The 24,292-nt window shown below is 44.2% G+C and overlaps 1 protein-coding gene across 4 annotated transcripts in view; it reads right to left on the reverse strand.

Moving 5' to 3' along the window:
• STAT5B (signal transducer and activator of transcription 5B) overlaps positions 1–24,292 on the reverse strand; it is a 70,720-nt gene that overhangs the window by 2,675 nt on the left and 43,753 nt on the right. Inside the window, exons 2-18 of one of the 4 annotated variants that reach the window (XM_041724589.1) lie at positions 23,300–23,437; positions 19,636–19,792; positions 17,688–17,777; positions 16,209–16,383; positions 14,272–14,402; positions 13,860–14,011; positions 13,284–13,439; positions 12,685–12,864; positions 12,211–12,298; positions 12,014–12,136; positions 11,231–11,323; positions 7,392–7,598; positions 6,285–6,379; positions 6,052–6,182; positions 4,944–5,114; positions 1,005–1,056; positions 583–690 (exon numbers count right to left, since the gene is read on the reverse strand). In XM_041724589.1, the coding sequence (XP_041580523.1) occupies positions 583–690; positions 1,005–1,056; positions 4,944–5,114; positions 6,052–6,182; positions 6,285–6,379; positions 7,392–7,598; positions 11,231–11,323; positions 12,014–12,136; positions 12,211–12,298; positions 12,685–12,864; positions 13,284–13,439; positions 13,860–14,011; positions 14,272–14,402; positions 16,209–16,383; positions 17,688–17,777; positions 19,636–19,792; positions 23,300–23,427 (2,237 nt within the window). In that variant the 5' untranslated portion in view covers positions 23,428–23,437. Of the gene's footprint in view, positions 1–582; positions 691–1,004; positions 1,057–4,935; positions 5,115–6,051; positions 6,183–6,284; positions 6,380–7,391; positions 7,599–11,230; positions 11,324–12,013; positions 12,137–12,210; positions 12,299–12,684; positions 12,865–13,283; positions 13,440–13,859; positions 14,012–14,271; positions 14,403–16,208; positions 16,384–17,687; positions 17,778–19,635; positions 19,793–20,837; positions 20,916–23,299; positions 23,438–24,292 lie in introns of those variants that run through there. The other 3 variants (XM_041724592.1, XM_041724590.1, XM_041724591.1) reach the window with 3 other exon arrangements.

The following is a 24,292-nucleotide window of genomic DNA, read 5'->3' on the forward strand; positions in this document are numbered from 1 at the left end:
AAAGATACTCATGATTTAAAGAGTGGAGAGCAGAATCCTCTTGCTAGGGGATCCCTGGGTGGCTCAGTGGTTTAGCGCCTGCCTTTGGTCCAGGGCGTGTGATCCTGGGGTCGCAGGATCGAGTCCCACATCGGGTTCCCTACATGGAGCCTGCTTCTCTCTCTGCCTGTGTCTCTGCCTCTCTCTCTCTCTCTCTCTGTGTGTCTCTCATGAATGAATAGATAAAATCTTAAAAAAAAAAAAAAAGAATCCTCTTGCTATCTGGATAGAGACTCAAACTAGCATACCCACCCCAGCTCCCCCTTACCCTGGCTGTCCACATATCTAAAGCCCATCTGGTCCTTATACAGAGCAAGAAAAATCTCCACTTTGGGAAAGGGGAGATGACATTTGCCCAAATCCACTCTAAACTCTCAATATCTTCTGGTTGAATCTCCTACCTGGGTATATGCCAGAGCCCAGCCTGGGTGGTCTTAGACCTACAGGAGCTCTGGGTCCCTTTGCCCACCAGCCCTCTGGGGGCCCAGCCTGAGGCCAGGTGCCCAGGTCCTCCCCAAGAAGCCCCGTGAGAACACAACCTACTTCTGTGGGTACATGTTATAATGAGCCTGGGGGCACACGGCCGGGGAGGGGGCCTGGTCCATGTAGGTGGCGCTGGCCCCAGCAGAATCTGTAGACGCGCTCACAAACCTGCAGGAGAAACGAGGCAGAGCCTCAGCGGCCTCACGGCAGCAGCTGACCTAGAGAGGGCTCAGGGGGTGTGGAAGGACGACAAAGTGCCCACTGTGCCTGGGACTCCAGATGCGGGCCTGGGGCCCTGGGTACTGGTCCCATTGACACTAAGCCCAGTTCCCTCTCCAGGGGGAAACTGAGCCAGGTTTCAGGGGGAAGGGAGGGCTGGGCCACGCAGGGCCTGTGAGCAGGAGGGGCAGTGGTGAGGGGTGAGGGGTGCTGAGGGGAAGAGAGAGGCAGTGGGAGGCCAGAGCTGGACCCTGGGTACTTACTCAGGGACCACCTGCTTGATCTGTGGCTTCACGTATCCGTCTACTGCTTTAGCTGCCAAGAGGGGGGAACAGTGATGAGAACCGAAGTTCTCAGTGAAATAAATATGCAGTCTCTCTTAAAAATCACAGTTTTCAGGATAGGACACAACCACCTAATTCTATCTTAGGATCTGATACAAGCACTTAATATTTTAATGTTAGTTGGACCTGGTCTAGGGGAAGCCTCAATACTAAAACTACAAGTTAAGTTACCTTCCGAGTTGGCTTGAGTGTGTTAATAAATTCTTCAAGCCACAGAAAATATATACTTCAGTACAAATCTAAACTGAGCATTAATTGTACATTAAGTATAAAAAGAAAAAATATCTCAAAAGCTTAAAGTTACAGATGCAGCAGAGTGACAGGATTTGCTTTGTATCCCAGGGAATAAAATTAGAAGGAGATAAGAAGAGGACAAATTTTCAACCACAGAAAGAAGAATGCTGTCATAATTAGAACTGCCCACAAAATAAACGGGCTGTCTCGGGAAGAACTGATTTCCTGATCACTGGAGACCTTCAAGTGGGAGGGGTACAAACACTTGTTGCACCAAGAAAACAAAGAGAGGAATGATTTTGACTGGATGGTCTCTGGAATCACTGTTGCTTGGCTATGTGAGTATGGTCAAGAGGATAAAGAGGTTTTTTTTTTTTTTTTTTTTTTTTAATGATTGAGAACTTTATTTTCTATTTTGAATAACAAGAAAAAAAAACCCTGTAAAATCCTGAGAATTTGATTCAATGTTCAATCTTCAAGTAACTAACTCTAATATAAGTGCTTTAAGGGGCACCTGGGTGGCTCAGTCAGCTGGGCATCTGCCTTAGGTTTGGGTCATGATCCCGGGGTGCTGGGATCGGGCTCCCTGCTTGATGGGGAGCCTGCTTCTCCCTTTCCCTTTGCTGCTCCCCCTGCTTGTGCTTTCTCTCTTCCGCTCTCTCTCAAATAAATAAATCTTAATCTTTTTTTTTTTTTTTTAATGTATTTATGATAGGCACACAGTGAGAGAGAGAGGAAGAGACACAGGCAGAGGGAGAAGCAGGCTCCACGCACCGGGAGCCCGACGTGGGATTCGATCCCGGGTGTCCGGGATCATGCCCTGGGCCAAAGGCAGGCGCTAAACCGCTGCGCCACCCAGGGATCCCTCAAATAAATAAATCTTAAAAAGAAGGAAAATGCTCATAAATACAAGTGCTTTAATTTTATACTCACAAAATTAATTACATTATACTATAATAAGTTTTGTTAGGGCTTTTCTGTGTGTGCATCGGAGAGTATAAACTTCCCTCTAATTCTTCTGTCCAGGGACGCCTGGGTAGCTCAGCGGTTTAGCGCCTGCCTTCGGCCCAGGGTGTGATCCTCGAGACCCGGGATTGAGTCCCACATCGGGCTCCCTGCGTGGAGCCTGCTTCTCCCTCTCCCTGTGTCTCTGCCTCTCTCTCTCTGTGTCTCTCATGAATAAAATATTTTTTAAAAAAATAATTCTTCTGTCCAACAGAAACTCTACTTTTAGATGACCATTAAATTGTAGTGGTCTTTCCCATCACAAGTAGGCTTGTATCCCTGTGGCGAATGTGGAAGGCAATGATTTCAGGGAAGTTAACATCTAATTATGTATTCCATACCCTTTGGCAATTAGGAAATTTTTTTTTAAGATCTTATTTATTTATTCATGAGACACACACAGAGAGAGAGGCAGAGACACCAGCAGAAGCAGAAGCAGGCCCCATGCAGGGAGCCCCACATGGGACTCAATCCCGGGTCTCCAGGATCATGCCTGGGCTGAAGGCAGCGCTAAACCACTGAGCCACCTTGGCTGCCGGGAACTACGAAATGTTAAAAGTGCTTGATTGATAGACCCTACAATGATGTTCAGAGGGAGGATTTACAACCTATATTGGTAACCAAGTCCAAGACAGTGAAATGCTACATGGTTTACAAGTTGCTTCTTATCCTAACCAGCTTCTTCTAAGGCTTCAAATGTCAGGAACTACTTTTTTATAATACTGCATGCTTTTTGTGCTTCATAGTTTATAAAGAATTGTATGAAAAAAAAAAGAATTTTATGGATTGGCAGAAAAAGATAAAAACCAAAGAAATGCTGTAAAAAATAGGATTTAAAAATCTAGATTAGCTGTGCTAACAAGAAACCATGATAGGTTTAATCCAAATTACCACATAAATCTAGGGGCGCCTGGGTGGCTCAGTCAGTTAAGTGTCCAACTCTTGATTTCAGCTCAGGTCATAGTCTCAGGGTTGTGGGACTGAGTCCGTGTGGGGCTCCCTGATCAGGGGGGTATCTGCTTCTCCTTCTCCGTCTGCCCCCCAACTTATGCTCTCTTTCTCTCAAATAATAAAATCTAAAAAAAAAAGTATATATACTCTTCGCCATGAATTCTACTTTAGGAGTTTATCCTAGGGAAATAGTTGACCAAGATGTATGCACGAGGTTATCTCAGAATATTTATTTATTTATTTATTTATTTATTTATTTATTTATTTATTTATTTTTTAAGTAAGCTCTACCCCCAACATGGGGCTTGAACTCTTGATCTTGAGATCAAGAGTCATATGCTCTAATGAATGAGCCAGTCAGGTACCCTAGGTTATCTCGATATTAATTCATGACAGAAAACTGTCAATAACTTAAATTGTAAATCTTTCAAAATAACTAACATTGAATCACTATATAGTGAATCCTATGCAATCATTAAAGCAATGTTGTACGATTATATTTACAGACCTGCTAACTCTGCCTATGGTATATTTTTAAGTGGGAAAAAAAAATCATCACAAAAGATGATATATGGTGTGACCCAAAACATTTACTGGACTCCAAGCCTGACACAGTCTGGCCCCTCTATTGCTCTGGCCTCACCTCCTACACTCTTCTTTCTGGCTCATTAGCTCTATCTCCTGGGTCCTCATGGAGTTTTTCAAACACACCAACCTCACTCCCACATCAGGGTTTTTGCACTTCTTTCAACCAAGAAGTTTTTTTGTCAAGATCTTTGTGTGGCTAGCCTCCTCACTTCATTCAGCTCTGTGCTGACAGCACCTCCTCGGGGAGACCTTGCCTGACCACCACTTGTCTAGTGAAATGTCACCCCCCATCCTTCTCCCTGTCCCACATCTAACCCTTTACCAAGCTTTCTTGTCTTCATAGCATCCATCACTAAATAAATGTATTTGTTTGTTGCCCTCCTTCCTCTACTAGATTGTCATCTCTACACAGGAAGTACCTAACAGGCATCTGGTGACTGATGTAATGCAGAATACACGTCTACATTGATGGGAAAAATATTCACTGAATTTTTTACAGTGGTTAATCTCTAGGTGAGAGATGTTATGTGGTATCTGTTTTCTTTGCCATACTTTTCTGGAAATTTTACAATTAACACAGAATACCTTTATGCTTAGAAAACAATAAAACCATCCCTGTTTTGAAAAACAATTTTTATCTTTCTAATTTTGTTTGATTTAAGCTTAGCAACAGGGCAGCCCGGGTGGCTCAGCAGTTTGGCGCCACCTTCAGCCCAGGGCATGATCCTGGAGACCTGGGATCGAGTCCTGCGTCGGGCTCCCTGCATGGAGCCTGCTTCTCCCTCTGCCTGTGTCTCTGCCTCTCTCTCTCTTTCTCCTCTCTGTGTATTCTCATGAATAAATAAATAAAATCTTAAAAAAAAATAAGCTTAGCAACAATTATCTATATGACTGAAAAATATAGTCCAGGATTTACAATTGCCCTGAATAATGCTTGAATACCAATAACTAAATACTAATTATGTAGGTTTTCATGCAAGACAGGCAGACACACACACACACACACACACACAAAAAAAAAAAAAACTAAAAGAAAACTAAAATCACAACAAAATCAAATCAGAATGCGAACATTGTTACCAGTGGCAGGCTCGCATGGGACTGGTGTGTAATATTTGGAGTACACTTCGTCTTTTGGCCGATCAGGAAACACATAGATAAGATAATTCAGGTCTCCCAAGCGGTCAGCCAGGGACCGGATGGAGAAGTCTCTGGTGGTAAAAGGCATCAGGTTCCAAAACATTCTTTCCTCTAGAACAATAAACAGAATAATCATATTCTAAGCATGATTTCTGAACAGGAAATCTTAAAACCCAAATATGCTACAAACCAAAGCTCTGTGTTATGAGTTATTACTGTCCCCATAAAGAGCTCCATTTAAAAATAACCACAAGTGGTAGGGTACCTGGGTGGCTCAGTCAAATTTCTGACTCTTGATTTCAGCTCAGGTTATAAGCTCAGGATTGTGGTAGTGAGCCTCAATGATGGGCTCCAAGGTCAGTGGGGAGTCTGCTTGGGGTTCTCTCTCCCTCTCCCCCTCCTCTTTTTTTCTCTCTCTCTAATATAAGTGAATAAATCTTAAAAAAAAATAAAACCAATAACCACAGGTTGTAGCTCAAGTGATTTATAAAAGCCATGGGGAGATAAGCAGGTAATGCATACAGCACTTCCTTAGAGATCCAATGATATCAGGTAGCTTCAAGTTCAAATGGCTTTTAGTTCCTCTGTAGAAGAAATAGTTCTGATTGACCTCAATCCTTGATCTCTGTACAGAAGTATATGAGAGAGACAGAAAGCATGTCCATAGCCAGATAATGCATGAAGCTGTGAAAAACTTAATATTTTTAAGCTGCAAAAAAAAACTAATGAGCTACTGTTATCTTATTGTGAGGATCAGAGGAAAGAACTGTTCTTGGGTGGAAATAATCAGTGGCCATGCCTTTATGTTGATTAGGATAAAGGAATAATTAAAATAAACTATTACTTCCACTCTAAGGACTCTAACTTATCCAAGTAATTCACTGACATAAGCTCACAATCCAGCTGCCTCATTCATGGTGATCCATTTGTGTGCCCTTCATCAGAACTGACCCCATAATTAGTGCTCAATAAGTCATTTGCTGAAGTAATTTCGCAAAAAAAGCAGCTAACTAGAGCCATGATAGGTTTAAAAAAGGGAACAACTCACGAGAATCAAACTTCCAAGCAATGGTGATGCCGCCAATTTCAGAGTCGCTGAATCTCAGCAGGAAAGTCCCATCAGGCTTGTTAATGAGTAGGTCATGGGCCTGTTGCTTGTTCACGAAACCCAAAATAGCCCTAGATCACAAAGGCCAAAGGAGGAGAAGCAAATGTGATGTTTTAGCAGCAGAAAGAAGAGCTTCATACTCTATTGTTGACTTAGGAAATGCCGATTCTCACCCATCATTCCAATGAGGCTTGAGATGCTTTTTTAACACTTCCATCACACCATCGAACCACTGCCAGAACGTGTAATTTCGTCCTGGTAAATTCTCCTGATTGGAGATACAACAGTGAACACAAGAAGGCCAAGTAACACCTTGAATATTGCCTGCATGTACTTAAATTGAAAAAAAAATTAAATGGAAAACAAACATCCACACTGTCAGAATCATACAATTATATGTGCCTGCCTGAATTTTACCAAATGGTCCTACGGTAAAACAAAAACAAACCACCACGAATAGAGAGGAAAAGAAAAGAGGGAGAAAATACAGCAAAGCGATTACCAACACCCAGTGGCCCTCTGCTACAAACACTTTCACTCAGATCTGCGCTCTTTCTTTGCTGTTTTTTTTTTTTTAAGATTTTATTTATTTATTCACGAGAGACACAGAGAGAAAGGCAGAGACGTAGGAAGAGGGAGGAAAAGCAGACTCCATGTAGGGAACCCAATGTGGGACTCAATCCCAGGACTCTGGGATCACGCCCTGAGCTGAAGGCAGATGCTCAACCACTGAGCCACCCAGGAATCCCCTCTTTGCTGTTTTTGAATTAGGGCTTTTAAAACACCTGGGGATGGGGTTGTAAGCAAAGAAACAAAAGTTGGCTTTGAAGTCAAAGATGTGACAGGTCACATCTCAATTACTCAATGCCAGAGGAGGAGTTTCCACCATCAGTATTTCCTTTTGTGGGCTGAGGGTCCCATGGTTAACCTGGCTTTACAGGATTACACAGCAGGGAGCATCAGAGAGTCAATGGGAAAGAACTATAGACTTCTGATCACAAAAGCTTTACTTCTTGTGAGATATGTCATTTGCTTTGCTCCGTTTCCTTTATAAAGGAAAAAAAATGCACTAACCTCACATACAACCCAGCTTACTTATTCAAAGATCTAATTTTCTACATAAAAAAAAGTATGTGCTTATCCATCTATTCAGGAACTTCCTATTGCTTTGGGCACATTTCATTAGAGTCATGAAGAACAAGTGGCCAGGGCAGGAAGACTCCAGAAGGCATCTAGTTTGGAGGGATTGATCTAATGGCAGCTGGCGGTGGGTCCCTCACCCTGTTGAACTGGGACCAGGACACCGACATGCCGTTATAGTCTTCAAGGTGGCTGCTGCTGCTGTTGAACAGTTTCTGTGCCAGGAACACGAGGTTCTCCTTGGTCAGGCCCCGGTTACTCTGCACTTCAGCCTTGAATTTCATGTTGAGCGCCTCACACAGCTGTGGCCACAGCACTTTGTCAGGCACGGCAAATGGCACCCTGCCCTGAGAGGGAGAGAGGCCAGAATCTTATGAGAAAACAGTTGTGTGATTTATTCACTCAACCCACAAAACAAAAACATTGATGGCTCAATGCAGTTACAAACATTTGTCTTGCTAAGCCTGACGATAAGTTCTAGCTTTTTTTTGGACATATGTGGTTCTGTGAAATTCAGAAGTTTCCATTTTCCCTTCCTCACATATAGTTTAAAAGGTACCCTCAAGCTATCTGTGGTGTTCTGTAAAAGAGCTGCTGAATGCACAGTCTCATCCTAATTCTAAGAGCCACAAAAATAAAATGTGACCAAGGTCTGCCTCTTACACTGTAAGCTCAGGAGAACAGAAATCTGAAAGACTAAGTTTTCTAGGTGCAGGCAGAGAGAATTGTGTGTGCACTCATGCATGTGTGTGCACAAGTGTGATCCTTGAATTCCAGCTCAACATGAAAAAATTTCATGTGGAAGAATGGAAACTATGAGTTGGACCACTTGTTATCGAGAAACAGGTTACAATTTGAATATTTAATAAACTGCTTTTCATTCCATTCAGTCACAATACTTCATTTTTTCATTATTATAATTTTTTTGGACAAGGCAATTGTTTCACATGATATAAAATTTATTATTTTTAAAACTTTTATTTAAATTCAATTAACATAATGTATTACAGGTTTCAGAGGTAGAGGTCAATGACTCATCAGTCTTATGTAATACCCAGTGCTTATTACATCATGTGCCCTCCTTAATGCCCAACACCCAGTTACTATGTCCCCCTCCCCACCTCTCCTCCAGCGACTCTCAGTTTGTTTCCTATGATTAAGAGTCTCTTATGGTTTGTCTCCCTCTCTGATTTCATCTTGTTTTACTTTTTCCTCTCTTCCCCTATGATCTCCATTTTGTTTTTCTTTTTAAAGATCTTATTTATTTATTCATGAGAGACAGAGAGACACACACAGAGAGAGACAGAGAGACACAGACAGAGGGAGAAGCAGGGTCCATGAGGGAGCCTGACATGGGATTCGATCCCAGGTCTCCAGGATCATGCCCCGGGCTGAAGGCGGTGCTAAACCGCTAAGCCACTGGGGCTGCCCAGGCCTCCATTTCGTTTCTTAAATTCCACATATGAGTGAGAGCATATAATAATTGTCTTTCTGGTTGACCTATTTCTCTTTGCATAATACCCTCTAGTTCCATCCATGTTGTTATAAATGGCAAGATTTCTCTTTCATTTTGATGGCTGAGTAGTAGTCCATTATATATATACTACATCTTTTTTATCCATTCATCTGTTAATGGACATCTCAGCTCTTTCCCTAGTTTGGTTATTGTGGACATTGCTGCTATAAACGCTGGGGTGCAGAGGTCCCTTTGGATCACTACATTTGTATCTTTTGAGTAAATACCCAGTAATGCAATATACATGATATAAAATGTAAAAGGCATGGAACGGTGTACGGTGAAGTCTTTTTCTTTTTCTCTTTATGTCTTTTTCTCTCTTTTTTTCTTTCTTTCTTGCAATATTTTATTTATTCATGAGAGACTGAGACACACAGAGAGAGAAAGGTAGAGACATAGGCAAAGGGAGAAGCAGGTTCCCTGTGGGGAGCCGGATGTGGGACTTGATCCCAGGATCACAACCTGAATGAAAGGCAGACACTCAACCACTGAGCCACCCAGGCATCCTGGTGAAGTCACTTTCTTAACCTTGTGTCCCAGCAGCTCCATATGTCCCAGCAGTATGTAATCTGGTTTAGTGTATGCCTCTAAAGATATTCTATGCATGCCAGGAAATATATGTAACTTTTCCTTTTTAAAAATATAAATGGGGGTATGCCTGGGTGGCTCTCTTGGTTAGGTGCCCAACTCTTGATTTCAGCTTAAGTCATGATCTCAGGGTGGTGAGATCAAGCCCTGCATCAAACTCTATGCTCAGTGGAGAGTCTGCTTGAGAATCTCTCTTTTTTACTCCTTCTCCTTCTGCCCCTACCCCTGCTCACACAGTTCTCTCTAAATAAGTAAATACCAAAAAAAAAAAAAAAAAAAAAAAAAGTACACACACACACACACATATATATAAATGGTAGCATAAAATCTACATGTTCTACATCTCCCTTTCTTTTTTCACTGAATACTATACCTACAAGACCTTATATCAGCACATAAACACATATTCTTTTGTGGCTGCTAAATACGTCACAGAATGGAAGAACAGTACTATAGTTAGCCAGGCCCCCATAGATGGACATCTGTGTATCAGCCTAGTGACCTTTAGCTATTACAAAAAATTCTGCAATGCAGTTATACATTTGACACAGATGGAATATATCTGTAGGATATATTCCCATAAGCATGTATTTATTTTAAAAGAGCATAAAATGTACACTTGTCATTAACACAACTTAAAATGTTAAAAATGCTTATTTATTCAGGCATTGCCTAAATTTAGACAATTTATTTAGCAAGACCATGTTGCAAGAGCTGCCAAAGTTACATGAGGAATGAGCTCAGTGGACAGACAGGGAAGGGAATGAGAGGAAAGGCAGCAATTCTATCCAGGAGGCTTATCAGGACATGCTGCAGGCAGATAGTTTTAAGAGAAGCCTCAAACTCGGGATCTATAGAGTGGCTATGGTAGAATTTCTGCTAAAAATATCACCTTTGCAGCAAAAATATTGTTCTGTAAAGAGGACTGTTGAGAGAACTCAGTGAGACTCTTCACGTTAGAGTCATGTTAGAGAAGGACATACTTTTATATCCTGAATACCAATCGTAACCTTTTATCATGCTTTAATGGACTACTTGCTCCTGGAAATGTGTAACCCCTGAACTCTTCCATTTTTTTTTAGAACTCTTCCTGAAAATGTTTTGAAAACGCTCAAGTGCATAGTAGTGATATTCTGATAGTATTTGATGAATAAATCCACAAAATCATGTTTATTCCCTTAGACAGTATCTCATTCTTCATGAGAGACTTGGCAGGAATCAAGAACCTAAAATTTGGAAAAGACATTAAATGGCACCCTTGTTTATTGTCCAGAAGATGTCAAGAAGTAACTGCTAAACTATAAGTAGTGTCCTGAGAGGTCTACCATCTAGAAGGAACTTGGGAGTCCCAAATTCCATTCATGGTCTCACACAAGGACTCAAAAGAATATTCACTAAATATAGACTATGTGACAAGCATTTCGGATTTTGTATGTTACCTAATTTCATTTATTATTTTTTTAAGTAAACTCTATGCCCAACATGGGACTTGAGCTTACGAAGCTGAGATCAAGACTTGCACGCTCTACTGACTGATCCAACCAAGTGCCCTTGCATGTTACTTAATTTCTTCTTCCTAACAGTGCTATGGAGCACTGTTATCCCTGTGGTACAGAAACTTAAGGGAAACTTTAGGCTCAAAGAGGGAAAGTGAATTCCCTGTGGTCACAATGTGAGCAAACGGTAGGTTGTGAGTTTAAGCCTTGGCATGACTCCAAGGCCACACTCTTTCCATTCTTCACATACTCTCCACTCTGTCTTCTACCACAGAAAACTGCACTTTTTTCTATGCTTTTCTGGGGGAGAACACACAAAAGAGATTAATGACACCAGCATCAAGATCTTGACACCCGCAGGCCCAGGGAGTTCACTCACAGGCTCTGCAAAAGCATTGTCCCAGAGAACGGTGGCTGTTGCATTATTATCCTGGCTGCCATGGACGATCACCACAACCGGGAGGGACAGGGTCTAGAAAGACAAAACAGAAGGGCTGAGTGCCAAGAGCGACACTTTCCTCTCTTGCTCTTCTTTTCATCATGACACATTCATTCTCTCCTCAAGTTTCGGTAAATGTCACCCTTGAATACGAAACTAAATAGCTCAAGGAATTACAGGCGAATTAGAAATTTTATTTTATTTTATTTTTTTAAGATTTTATTTATTTATTCATGACAGACAGAGAGAGAGAGGGGCAGAGACACAGGCAGAGGGAGAAGCAGGCTCCATGCACCGGGAGCCCGACATGGGATTCGATCCCGGGTCTCCAGGATCGCGCCCTGGGCCAAAGGCAGGCGCCAAACCGCTGCGCCACCCAGGGATCCCTTTTTTTAAAGATTTTATTTATGTATTCTTGAGAGACACAGAGAGAGAGGCAGACACAGGCAGAGGGAGAAGCAGGCAGAGAGCCCGATGTGGGACTTGATTCCAGGACCCCTGGATCACAACCCAAGCTGAAGGCAGATGCTCAACCACTGAGCCACCTAGGCATCTCTGTTATTATAGATCTCAAGGGAATCTAGGAGATGCAATTTCAAGGATGCGGATTCCCCACTTTCTGCTCACTGACAGTTAAGATGCTATGTGATCGAAACAATTATTTTGTGATACAAAATACATACACACACACATCAACTCAGAGGAAGGAAGGCTTTAATTTACCTTGACTTGAAAAACCAGCTCATTTCCACCAACACTGAACTGTGATTCAAACAGGATTGTAAATTTTTCTTCTGTTACTGACTCTGCTCCACGACGATCAGACCTCTTAATTCGTTTCAGGGACTGCAAAGGAGACAAAAGGTTAGAGTCCTACAACCACTAGGGAAAATTTGTTCTTTTTCTTATCCCATCCTCACCATGTTTCTGAAGTGCGCGCTGAGAGTGCCCGTGGCTTGATGATACTCCATCACACAGCAGTTGTTCAGGATCTCTCCACTGTAGTCACTGCAGAGAGAGACTCGACTCTAAACCCACACAGTGTCTCAGTAAATATGGGGTAGAAAATATTTGGGGGGGACCCAATAAAGAAAGTTGTAAAAATTGATGTCATTTAGAGGAAATGTTAGCAGCATAAAATACTAAGAAATAACATGTTAACATAAAAGAAATTTTCTTGGATGTATTCCTACTAAAGGAATGAAAATCATGTGTTTTTGCAACAGAAGAAAGGCCTTAAATTCTTTCTCTGAGAGCTAGAGGAGGCCAGAAGGGCTAATGGAGCTCCTACTATGAATGGCAGTGTCCAGAGTTCTGGGCAGGAGGCGGGAGCACTTTGCTTCTGTTGTAAGGACTGGAGGAAAGAGGCAGACATGAGGGGAGGGTGCACGTACTTGCGAGTGTTCTCATTCTTGAGCAGCGACTTGGCCTGCTGCTCGCTGATGATGGTGGCCTTCACCTGGGGGGGGTTCATGTGCACGTTCAGCTTCCCGCCCACCAGCAGGCGGACTGTCGCTGCAAACTTGGTCTGGGTCTTCAGGACCTGAGGGGGCTGCTTCTCAATAATGAATGTGCTGCAAGGACACAAGGGACCAGACCAGACATGATGCTGGCTCAGGAGACGGGGCCTGGTCCCCCTTGTGGGGAGGCTACTGGGGTTCGGCAGGTAAAGGAAGGGCACGTGGCATAGCTCCTGTTCCCAGAGAGGCCACTGAGAAGTCAGAGGAGATGGTGGGCCGGGGGAGGGGGGCAGTGAAATGACTCAGCGGCTGGCACAGGCTGGCAGGGGGTGGGAGGAGTCCACGTAGCGCCCACAACAGAAACCCAGCAAGGTCAACACCAAGCAGCCATTGCAACTGAGGACAGAGGGCTTTGGGACCCGGGCAAGAGACAAGGACTCAGACAGGAGCTGCCCCCCAACCCCAGGGGGCAAAGCACCTGCCTCCCCCAAGGCAACCACCCGGGGCTGGGCGTGGCCAGAGGCAGCAATCACCTGGTCACCAGGGCTGAGATGATGTCTGTGATGGTGGCATTGACCTCGGCCAGCATCTCCTCCACTGGGCCAGGGATGGGCAGCTGCTGGCAGAGGTGCTCAGCTCTGCGGATCTGCTGCCGGTTCTGCCAGATGATCTCGGCCAACTTCTCACACCTGTACGGGGGCCCCAGGCCACCGGGAGGGCAATAGAGTCACCCCATCGCCCGGGCTCCAGGCCCCAAGTCCCAGCTCCAGCCTCACCAGGGAAGGCTCTGCACCTAAGCTCCCGCCCCTGTCCACAGAGCAGAGCAGAAAGCAGAGCGCCCTGCCTCTCAGGAACACACAGACCCATGTGGGAGCAGCAACTCCAAACTGAGTCCACTCAGCCCTGCCCTCCTGCCCCCTCCCCAGCACAGTGACTCCCTTCCTGGGCAGGTGGCACAAGATGGGGGCCCCAAAGTCGCTATCAGACACCAGAACCCCTAGTGAACGAAGCCTTGCCAAGGGGCGGAGCGAGCTGGCTGCTCAAGGAAACGCAGGAGGCAGAATGAGCAGCTGGTAGCACCACTCCTGCCCCGGGCCATCCCCCATTACCAGGACTGTAGCACATCCAGGCTGCCCTCCGGGGGCCCTCCGTTCCCTGCCAGCTGCTGCCGCCGCTTCCACTGGATCAGTTCATCGTCCAGGATGATGGTCTGCTGCTTCCGCAGCAGCTGCAGGGTCTTCTGGTGCTTCTCGGCCAGCTCCTGAAGGGAGGTGGGGACAGCAGGCCCTCCTGGGCTCCCAGACAACAACCCTGCAGGCCTCGCTCAGGAGGCACAGGCCGTCCCCTCTCCCAGACCTGCTCTGCCTCAAGTGCCCTCCACAGAAAAGAAGGATCTGGCCTCCAGCTCTCTCGGGTCCTGCTCTCTTCCTGGCCTTAGCCCTCCTTCAGGTTTCACGGGTAGCTCAGGATGCAGACTGCAAAGCTTGGGAGGAGAGGAGAGAGGACGTAGATCCCACTTACCACGCGGTACTGCTGCAGCGTCTGGGCCTCACGCTGCAGCCAGGCCTCCAGGGACACTTGCTTCTGCTGGAGGGCCGTCTCCCGGCTCAGGCGCTCCTGGGGATTCAGCTGCGCCAGCTGCGAAAACTGAGCTACAGGAGGGGACAGGACACCCATGACCATCATCTCCCAGCTTCCTGCAGGAAGCCCCGTGCAACACACACACCTGTTCTGGAGGAAACACCCTCGAGGGTCTGCCTGACATCTGACCAATGGAACCTGGGCTCCTAGCGGCCAGGGGGGCCAGACCTGAGCAGGCTCTGGTCCCTGGCCTCTCCACTCTGATCTCCCCTTTAGGGAGTGTGCAGCCAGAAGGAAGCCTGAGGGCACAGAGAGGAGGATCCCTCCTTGAGGCCTCCCCTCCCACCTCAGTCTACACAGCTGCCTGCCACACAGGGGTCTAGCATGGAGCCTCGCTGCCTGGTTCGCCCTGTGCCCTCACCATTTACTACTAACTGGGTGAACTGGGGCAAATCATTTCACTCTTCGGGGCCTCTGTCTGTCTATGTGCTAAATGGGAGACTCTCGGCCCCTGCCTCAGTGGGTCGCTGAGGATTACAGAAGTGATGATGCCCAAAAGGCTCAAGGAACCGCCCAGCACAACATGGATGATGTAGGTGAGTTAGTCCTGGCTGGTTATAGTGGCTTACAGAGCAGGTTTAAAGGGTGACAGAGCCCAGTGGCGGCTCAGTCCCACCCATGTCACAGGGCAGAGCCTCCTCAGGGAAGCCCCAGCCTTGCTGGCCTGGGTCCCACCCCTGGAGCACAGCAGCCTTTCCTAGGGAAGAGGTGTTTCTCTAGGGGCTGGGAGGGGCCTAACATGTTTGTTTGTTTTTCCAGGTTGGGTTACTGTGAACTCAGCTGAACAACCAGAAGGAGATGGAGAGGCATGGAGAGGGACAGAGAGGGACAGAGAGAAGGCGAGAGAGAATGTCCAGGGCCCACTGGCCACACAGAAGCAGCAAGATTCTCTCAGGAGAGAGAGGCAGCTTCCCTCCAAACTAGTGTTGGGACTCACCCATGGCAGCAGCAATAGGGAGTCAGGGAAGCCTCCTTACCCTTTTACCAAAAATCTATTATGAAATATTTAAGACCCAGGGAAGGAAGAAGGAATAATGCAAGGAACACCTGTGTATCAATAACCCAGCTTAAGAAACCATATATTTCCATGGTGAAATCACACCTACACATCCTTCCCTGCTTGGAAACCCATCCTTGCCTCTAAAGGTAACCCCTATCCTAAATGCTGGGATTATGATGCCCTGCTGATTCTCAGCTGGGCATGTTTACAGGGAGAGGGAAATAAATTAAAGTCATCCTGTCAATTTCTTACAAGGTCAACAGGGGGCACTGGTGGGGCTCCACAACCTTGAGACTAAAGTTTTCAGTACCCAAATACCTAAAGGATTTACACAGGAAGGGGAGCTTTCTTTATAAGAGCTAAGAAAGGTGCATGTATTATCATGCACTGCGCCTGGACAGCCTCTTTGAATCACTGCACAAAACAGCACTGAATGTCATTACAAACACAGCTCTTAGCCCTTATAGTTCCCTAATCAGAGAATTTAACATTTTAGTGAAGCAGCATTTATGAAACACCAATAATATACAAATGTTTTTTACTAGACTTGGAACTTCTTCCCACAGGAGGAAATGCTTTCTCCAGTAGATCAGGAGCTCCGAGTGTGACTGAGTGAGACCCACACTCCCCTACGGCAAGCCTGTGTCCTCTCCCTTTCCTAAGCCTCCTCCTCCCTGCTCCAACCTTAGTGCAAATGGTTCCGGCCACTCCAGAGAAAGGGAAGTGTCTCTGAATGGAAATCTGGTGCTCTTCCAACCTGATCTGAATTTCCTTCTAGCCCTCATGACACACACTGTCCAGGCTGCACGGGCCTCACCCTGGATCCTCAGGCTCTCCTGATACTGGATGATGAAGTACTCTTGAGTCTGCTGCAGCTTCTTCAGTTCATTCTCTGTGTCCTGTGTGACCAGTCTCAACTCCTCAAATGTCTGGTTGATCTGGAGGTGTTTCTGGGACATGGTATCAGCAAGACTTCCAACTGGAGAAGTGCCCTGGAGACAGATTGGGGGGAGTGCAGGCTACAGTGAGCTGGGCAGTGAGGACTGATGAAACCTCAGGTCTTAATCTGAAGGAAAAGCTGAGGCTAGCACCTATAATCTGGCTGAATCCCCAAAAGTGAAATTTTGAGTCAAAGGAACTGCACACATCATTTGTGAGAACTGCTGCTGAGGAAGGAAGAAAGGAGGGAAAACAGGTGACTTGGCCAATTGTGACATCTTCATAAACCATAGTGGAAATTTCTGTTGCAGTCCGGCCTCCACCAGAGTCACCCAAACCTATACCACCGAATTTGTTCCAGAGATACTAGAACTCAACGCATCCAGGAGTTACCTGGGTTTTCCTACAAATGACGATGACCCCTCATTCCACATCCATTCACTGATCCAATGTCTTGGACTATGTGAGATGCTGGGGACCCAAGTGAAGAACAAGGTTGTGTGGACACACATCATCTGTGTCCTCACTCAAGATCTTCTTGTAACTGAAGGAAGCAGCTGAACCTCTCATAGACAGCATCAGGGAGACCACAAAATGAAGTTACAGGGGAGGCATCAACAAAGCTTTTATGGATCTAGCCATTTAAGTGACCTGGTCTCAGCCATTCTCTCAACACTTAGCTGAGAGGGGGCTCAGCAGAAATATTTCTTAAGTATGATTAAGAAATATGAGCATATGGGACGCCTGGGTGGCTCAGTGGTTGAGCATCTGCCTTTGGCTCAGGGTATGATCCTGGGATCTGGGATCGAGTCCCACATCAGGCTTCCTGCATGGAGCCTGCTTCTCCCTCTGCCTATGTCTCTGCCTCTCTGTGTGTCTCTCATGAATAAATTAATAAATCATGCCTTTACTCCAAAACCATTTGTTGGGGGTTAAATTATTTTGCACTATTCACACTGTTTTGTGGTGATAATCTCATCAAGGTTATGGAACAATTAAGATCAGAGAGGGTGCCTACACGGCTCAGTTGGTTAAATGTCTGCCTTCGGCTCAAACCATGATCCCAGGGTCCTGGGACTGAGCACTGCATTGGGCTCCTTGCTCTGTGGGGAGTCTGCTTTTCCCTCTCTTGCCTCTCTTCCTCCCTCTCTCTCTCTCAAATAAATAAATAAAATCTTTAAGAAAAAAAAAAGATTAGAGACCAGTCCTCTACTTCTTTTGTGCCTCTTGGGACAGTGCTCTATTTATAGAGACATCAACAGATACACACTGGATTATCTTTAAAAATCTGGATCCGTAGAGAGGTGGGCAAGGAAAGATTTCCCAGTTCCTGTCCCCACACCCATGGGACACTCACATTGTTGGCTTCTCGCACCAGCCTCTGTTCATTGTACAGAATATGTCGGATACAGCGGACCAGCTCCATGGGGCAGCGGTCATATGTGTTCTGAAAGAATCCAACAGCAGATATCACTTTGGTCCATAACATGTAATGGGGCCTAAACCTACCTCAGAGCAGGGTTAAGATTTTATGATGGAGGAGACTTCTGGAAACATGTGGCATAATCATAAGCAATGCTGCTCCTCCAAAAAATGAAAGACAAGAAAAGTACATCATAGGAAACCCAATTACAATGAGAAAGTAAGATTATTTTATTTCTTGCCTCTTAATTTGCCTAAAGTACTAGGGCATCATTCCTGGAAAAAGTATACATAACTTAAAAAAGACATCAGAGGAGAAAGTGGACACCATCTCGACTGAGTAATCAAAATTACTACCACTAATGCAGGAAACACAGATGGTGTATGTCTCCAGATGTGATATCCTGAGAAGGACACACATCTCTTACTCAGAATTTTGATCAGGAACGTGTAACCTGAATCTAATTAAGGTAGCAGCATCACACAAACCTAAAAGGAGGTCCACTTTATCTTTAAAAATAGATGAGCTGAATTATTTTAAAATGTCAATGAAGGGGCGCCTGGCTGACTCAGTTGGTGGAGCTTGTAACTCTTGATATCGGGGTTGTGAGTTCAAGCCCCACACTGGGTGTAGCGCTTACTTAAAAATAAAATCTTTTTTCTTTTTTCTTTTTTTTTAAGTCAATGTAATGAAAGACAAAGGCTGAAACAGTTCCAGATTAAACAGACATGACAACCAGATGCAATATGTGGTCCTGAGCTGGAGGGAAAAAATGCCCTAAAGGGCAATTATTAAGTCAGTTGATAAAATGGAAATATAAGATCACCTAAGAATGTTTTATTAGTGTCACATGTACTTGAAGTTGATAACTGTGCTATAACTATGTATAGAAAATGCACACTGGGGCACCTGGGTGGCTCAGTCAGTTAGACATTTATTTGCCTTGGGCTCAGGTCATGATCCCAGGATCCCGGGATTGAGCCCCACATCAGGCTCCCTGCTCATTGGGAAGCCTGCTTCTTTCTCTCCCTCTGCGTCTCCCCCTAGCTTACGTTCTCTCTCTTTCACTCACTCTCTCTCTTTCAAATAAATAAAATCTTAAAAAAAAGAAAAAGAAAAAGAAAATGCACATTGAAATACTTAGGGGCAAAGGTCATGATATACACAAGTTACTCTCAAGTGACAAAAAATGTTATGTGTGGGGGATCCCTGGGTGGCGCAGCGGTTTAGCGCCTGCCTTTGGCCCAGGGCACGATCCTGGAGACCCGGGATCGAGTCCCACATCGGGCTCCCGGTGCATGGAGCCTGCTTCTCCCTCTGCCTGTGTCTCTGCCTCTCTCTCTCTCTCTCTCTGTGTGTGACTATCATAAATAAATAAAAATTTAAAAAAATGTTATGTGTGTAGAAACAGAATATGATACAGCAAATGTTAACAATGGGTAGATCTGGGCATAAGTAGGGGTTCTTTGTATCAATCTTCCAACTTTCTATAAATTTGAAATAATTTTCAAATAAAAAGTTTAAAAATAGGGGTGCCTGGGTGGCTCAGTTAGTTAAGCATCTGCCTTCGGCTCAGGTCTTGATCCCAGAGTTCTGGGATGGAGCCCCATGTCAGGCTCCCTGCTCAGCAGGGACCCTGCTTCTCCCTCTGCCTCTGTCTGCCCCTCCCCCTGTTTGTGCTCTGTCAAATAAATAAATAAAAATCTTTTTAAATTTTTAAAAAAGAAAAGGGTACAATGACAAAGTTATACAGTAAGAACTTTATACACCTAACATGTAAGTCAACACTGGGTTGGAGAAAGAAAATCTCTATGGGAAGTACTAAATGAAGGAAGAGTCCCTCCTAGGGGAGAGAGTTAGTGTGACCAATTTTAACACCCACCTGGAGCTGCGAGGCATAGTGCCCCAGCTTGATCTTCAATAAGAACCCATCTTCCCCGACTTGGTGCTCTGCCTTCTTCTGCAGCTCCTGCACCAGACCCTCCAGGAGCTGGGTGGCTTTAATGTTCTCCTGTGGATTATCAAGATCTATTGAGTCCCTAGGGGAAAAAAATTACATACATATGTATACATACATGCACATGAGCCTGTATAAATGCAGCCTCAACGCATCACACCTTTTCTTGAGCTGAAGTGATTTCTTCATAACACTCACTGCAGGTTTTAGGAAACGGTCCACTTCAAATCAACTAGATGCCTACATTAATCTATCACTAATCCTCTAATTAGCTTAGCTGTATCTTTTCTTTCTCTCTTTTTTCTTTCTCTTTCTCTCTTTTTTTACAATGTACTACCCATTCTCCTTCCTCCTCCTGACTTGCTCTGGTGCATATGCTATCTCTTCTAGAAATGAAGGGAAAAGGAAAGTGCTTCGTGTACTCTGAAGGAAATAAGGGCACTGATAACTTCCTATTTATAGTTACCCCTCAAGGGGGTAAAGGGGCACGAGGTCAAGAATGCTCTACATGCTTTTTCTAGCCTTGACTAATTCTCTGTGTTGCTAATTTCACAGAATATTTTTTTAAAGATTTTATTTATTAATTCATGAGAGACACAGAAGGAGAGAGAGGCAGAGACACAGGCAGATGGAGAAGCAGGCTCCATGCAGGGAGCCTGACATGGGACTTGTTCCTGAATCTCCAGGATCACTGGCTGAAGGTGGCGCTAGACTGCTAAACCACTGGGACTGCCCTCACAGAATATTTCTTAAAAACAGGTGGAACAACAATTACTGCTATTTCTAAGGAACCTGGAAATGAGATATTAAGACAGAAGGTGCCTAAAAGTATTTACACAAGTCAATGGTTGCAGATCTAGGACCTGTGGGCAATGCTAACTCTTCTAGTGACACAGAGAAACCACTCTATGGACTTTGTATTAATTCAGAACCATTGAACTGGTCACAAGGATTGAATGGTTTCCCTCTCTCCTTCCCTTCCTTCTCTTCTTTATTCCTTCTCTCATTTCCCTCTCCAACTCTTTTTCTGTTTTCAAACACTTTAGGCAACAATTGCTATTGAGTAGTATTAAGTTGCTTTACTGCAGAAACCAAACAGCTGTCAGATTGAAATAACATTCACTTACTGCTGACCGGGTCTGAAGCCAAACAAGAGATCTAGCGGTAGCTAAAAGGCTGTACCTCTCCATCCCTGAAGTCAGTTAGCAACTAATTTCAAACAAAGGTACAAACAGGTGCGCTGGAACACGGATAATGTAGTTCAGCAAATAATATGCCCATATCTGCTGAGAAGGGAGCAGAGAAAGGCAAATTTTAAATATGTAGCCTCTCTCTACTAAATAAAGTATGTGTTAAACAAAAGCCTGGGGGGAATGAAGGGCAGCCCTGCATCTCTGTTTTGACTGGCAATAATGCTCCTCATCTGAGGAACCCACTCTTGAGAAGTTCCAGTCTCCGTGCAAAACTCAGGAAATCAAGTACTGGCTCTGGTATTTGAAAACTTAATTCTCTACTCTAAAAGAAAAAAAAAAGCTTTTCTTAGCTTAGATATGAAGAACTGGACATTTTTTAAAATTAAAATCTTTATGTTCTTGAGACTCCTGGGTGGCAGAGTGTTTGAGCGTCTGCCTTGGGTTCAGGACGTGATCCCAGAGTCTTGGGATCAAGTCCCAAATGGTGCTCCCTGCAGGGAGCCTGCTTCTCTCTCTGCCTGTGCCTGTGCCTCTCTCTCTTGTGTTTCTCACAAAAAAAAATAAAATCTTAAAAAAAAATCTTTATGTTCTTAAGAAAACCAAAACTAAATAAAATTCAGGTTTTCCTTGATATCAACACAAGTCTTTTAACATTTGTTCGGTAAGAAACTACACAGGGAAATCTACTAAATGAAATTTTAAATCACCAGAAACTTCTAATGTTTTTCTGAACTCCAAATTATTTAAACGGAAAAGAAAATGAAAAAGAAATAGAGAAGTGCTAAGCAAGTACACCTGATGTGCTTATGTTTAGCTTGGTTTTTTCTCACTTCATTACACGAGGCTGAGATTTTTTAAATTGCCCAGAAAATTGCCTTCCTTTGGTGCTCTCTACCTTCGGACCAGAAGTCTGCTACTAACATACAACTGCAATTATTGCATTACTGACAAGGTACATAGCCCTCCTCAGACAGTCGCAGAGTGGCCACTTCTCCTGGGCTCTGCTGGGGTGGAGGCCGCCCCAGTCACTCAACCAGCCTTGCCACCTCACCACCCTCACAGAGGCCTGAAGCAGCTGATGAGCCTGTCAGATCAGATGGACAGGCATCCAACATGCTCCCAGGTCCTGAACAGAGCAGTGATGGCCTGCTGCCTGGTATGCAGTAACGTCCATTTAAAAGCTATTGTCAGGGCAGCCCAGGTGGCTCAGCGGTTTAGCGCCACGTTCGGTCCAGGGCGTGATCCTGGAGACCTGGGATCGAGTCCCATGTCAAGTTCCCTGCATGGAGCCTGCTTCTCTCTCTGCCTCTCTCTCTCTGTGACTCTCATGAATAAATAAAATCTTTAAAGAAAAAAAAAATAAAAGCTGTTGTCAATCTACTGCATTATACAAACTCTGAAAGAATTTAAAAACAATTTTCTCTCTGAGTATATAAACACTAATTTGGGAAATAAGAAAAGTAAAAACATGCTTGTTAAATCTGCCACCAAGAACGTAATTATTGTTAATGTTTTCGTGTATTGTCTTTTGGTCTTTACGTTATATATAAATTTAAAAACACCAATGTCTCCATTGTTAACTTTGTTAATAACACATTTTATTAAATGATAAGCATATGCATACCTTAGCTGCCCCATTAAGCACTACAGTCTTTGTGGACAAGGGCTTTACTCTGTTCATATGAATTCTATACCTTACAGGCACTCAAAACATATTTGTTAACTGTTGTTTATTAGCAGCAATGCTCTAATGCTTTTAACCAGAATTTACTATTAAAATAAAATAGGAGGGGATCCCTGGGTGGCTCAGCGGTTTAGCGCCTGCCTTCAGCCCAGGGCATGGTCCTGGAGTCCTGGGATGGAGTCCCACATCAGGCTCCCTGCATGGAGCCTGCTTCTCCCTCTGCCTGTGCCTGTGCCATTCTCTCTCTCTCTCTCTCTCTCTCTCTCTCTCATAAATAAATAAAATCTTTAAAAAAATAAAATAAAATAGGAAAAAAATCCTATTTTAAAAATTCCGAGTTATTCCAGCCCCCTAAAATCTAAGCTAGGGCTAAATACATTTCCATGGGTCACATCATTTAAAAAAATGTACAACTTTTTTTTAAAGATTTTATTTATGAGAGAGAGAGAGAGAGAGAGAGAGAGAGAAAGAGAGAGAGAGAGGCAGAGACTTAGGCAGAGGGAGAAACAGGCTCCATGCAGGAAGCCTGATGCGGAACTCGATCCCAGGTCTCCAGGATTATGCCCTAGGCTGAAGGTGGTGCTAAACTGCTGAGCCATCCAGGCTGCCAAAAATGTACAACTTTTAAAGTCTCCATCATGTTATCTTTCCAATCAAACTTTAATATACTTGTGCTTCACTAAGTATGATAGAAAAAACTGTGTTCACTTACCACGCTTGGCTTTCAATCCATTGGGATAAATAATGTCGCACCTCAATGGGGAAATGCTGACCATATAATGCTTGCATCTGATGAAGGGCATCGCCTTGGAGCTGCTGGGCTTGTATCCACACAGCCATGGTTTACAATCTATTAAACAAACGATCAGTGGTTTGGGTGGGTTTTTTCCTTCTTCCCCCTTTAAATATATTAGAATAAATATTCACAGTATAAAAACCTAGAGATAAATATTTTTAAGCTTTGGTTGGTAGAATAAAGATCAGTATTCTTTAATTGAATTCTAGCTTTAAACTGTTTCAAAATGGGGGCGTTTGGGTGGCTCAGTCGGTTAAGCACCTGCTTTCAGCTCAGGTTATGATCTTGTGCTCCTGGGATGGAGCCCTGCATTGGCCTAAGTGCTCAGCCAGGAGTCTGCCCTCTCCCCACCTGGCTTTCCCATTGCCCCTCCCCCAGCTTATGTGATGGCTTGCATGCCCATCTCTCTCTCTGTCAAATAAATAAAATCTTTTTTAAAAGAATTTTATTTATTTATTCATGAAAGACACATACAGAGAGGCAGAGACAGAGGCAGAGGGAAAAGCAGGCTCCCAGTGGGTAGCCTGGTGTAGGACTTGATCCCAGGACCCTGGGATCACTCCCTGAGCCGAAGGCAGACGCTCACCCACTGAGCCACCCAGGCGTCCCAAATAAATAAAATCTTAAAAAAAAAAAAGTTTCAAAATGTACACATTCAGTATAGCCATGGAAAGGTATATAACTTGATATATAGCTTCATAAAGCTCTTGACTGTAAAACATACTGAAATTCTACAGGTAAAAGTACAAAGCCAGTTAGGGGAAGAACTGCCTATAGCTTTGATATCACACACATATTCTTTATTTTTGTTCCAAACTTGAAGTAAAAAAAAGCAGCATTTCAACAGTAAGATAATTAGCATTGGAATTTTTCAAAAAATCATTTGTTTTAGATTTGGTCTTTTGCCTT

Source organism: Vulpes lagopus, chromosome 12, assembly GCF_018345385.1.
Source record: "Vulpes lagopus strain Blue_001 chromosome 12, ASM1834538v1, whole genome shotgun sequence".
Classification (NCBI taxonomy): domain Eukaryota; kingdom Metazoa; phylum Chordata; class Mammalia; order Carnivora; family Canidae; genus Vulpes; species Vulpes lagopus.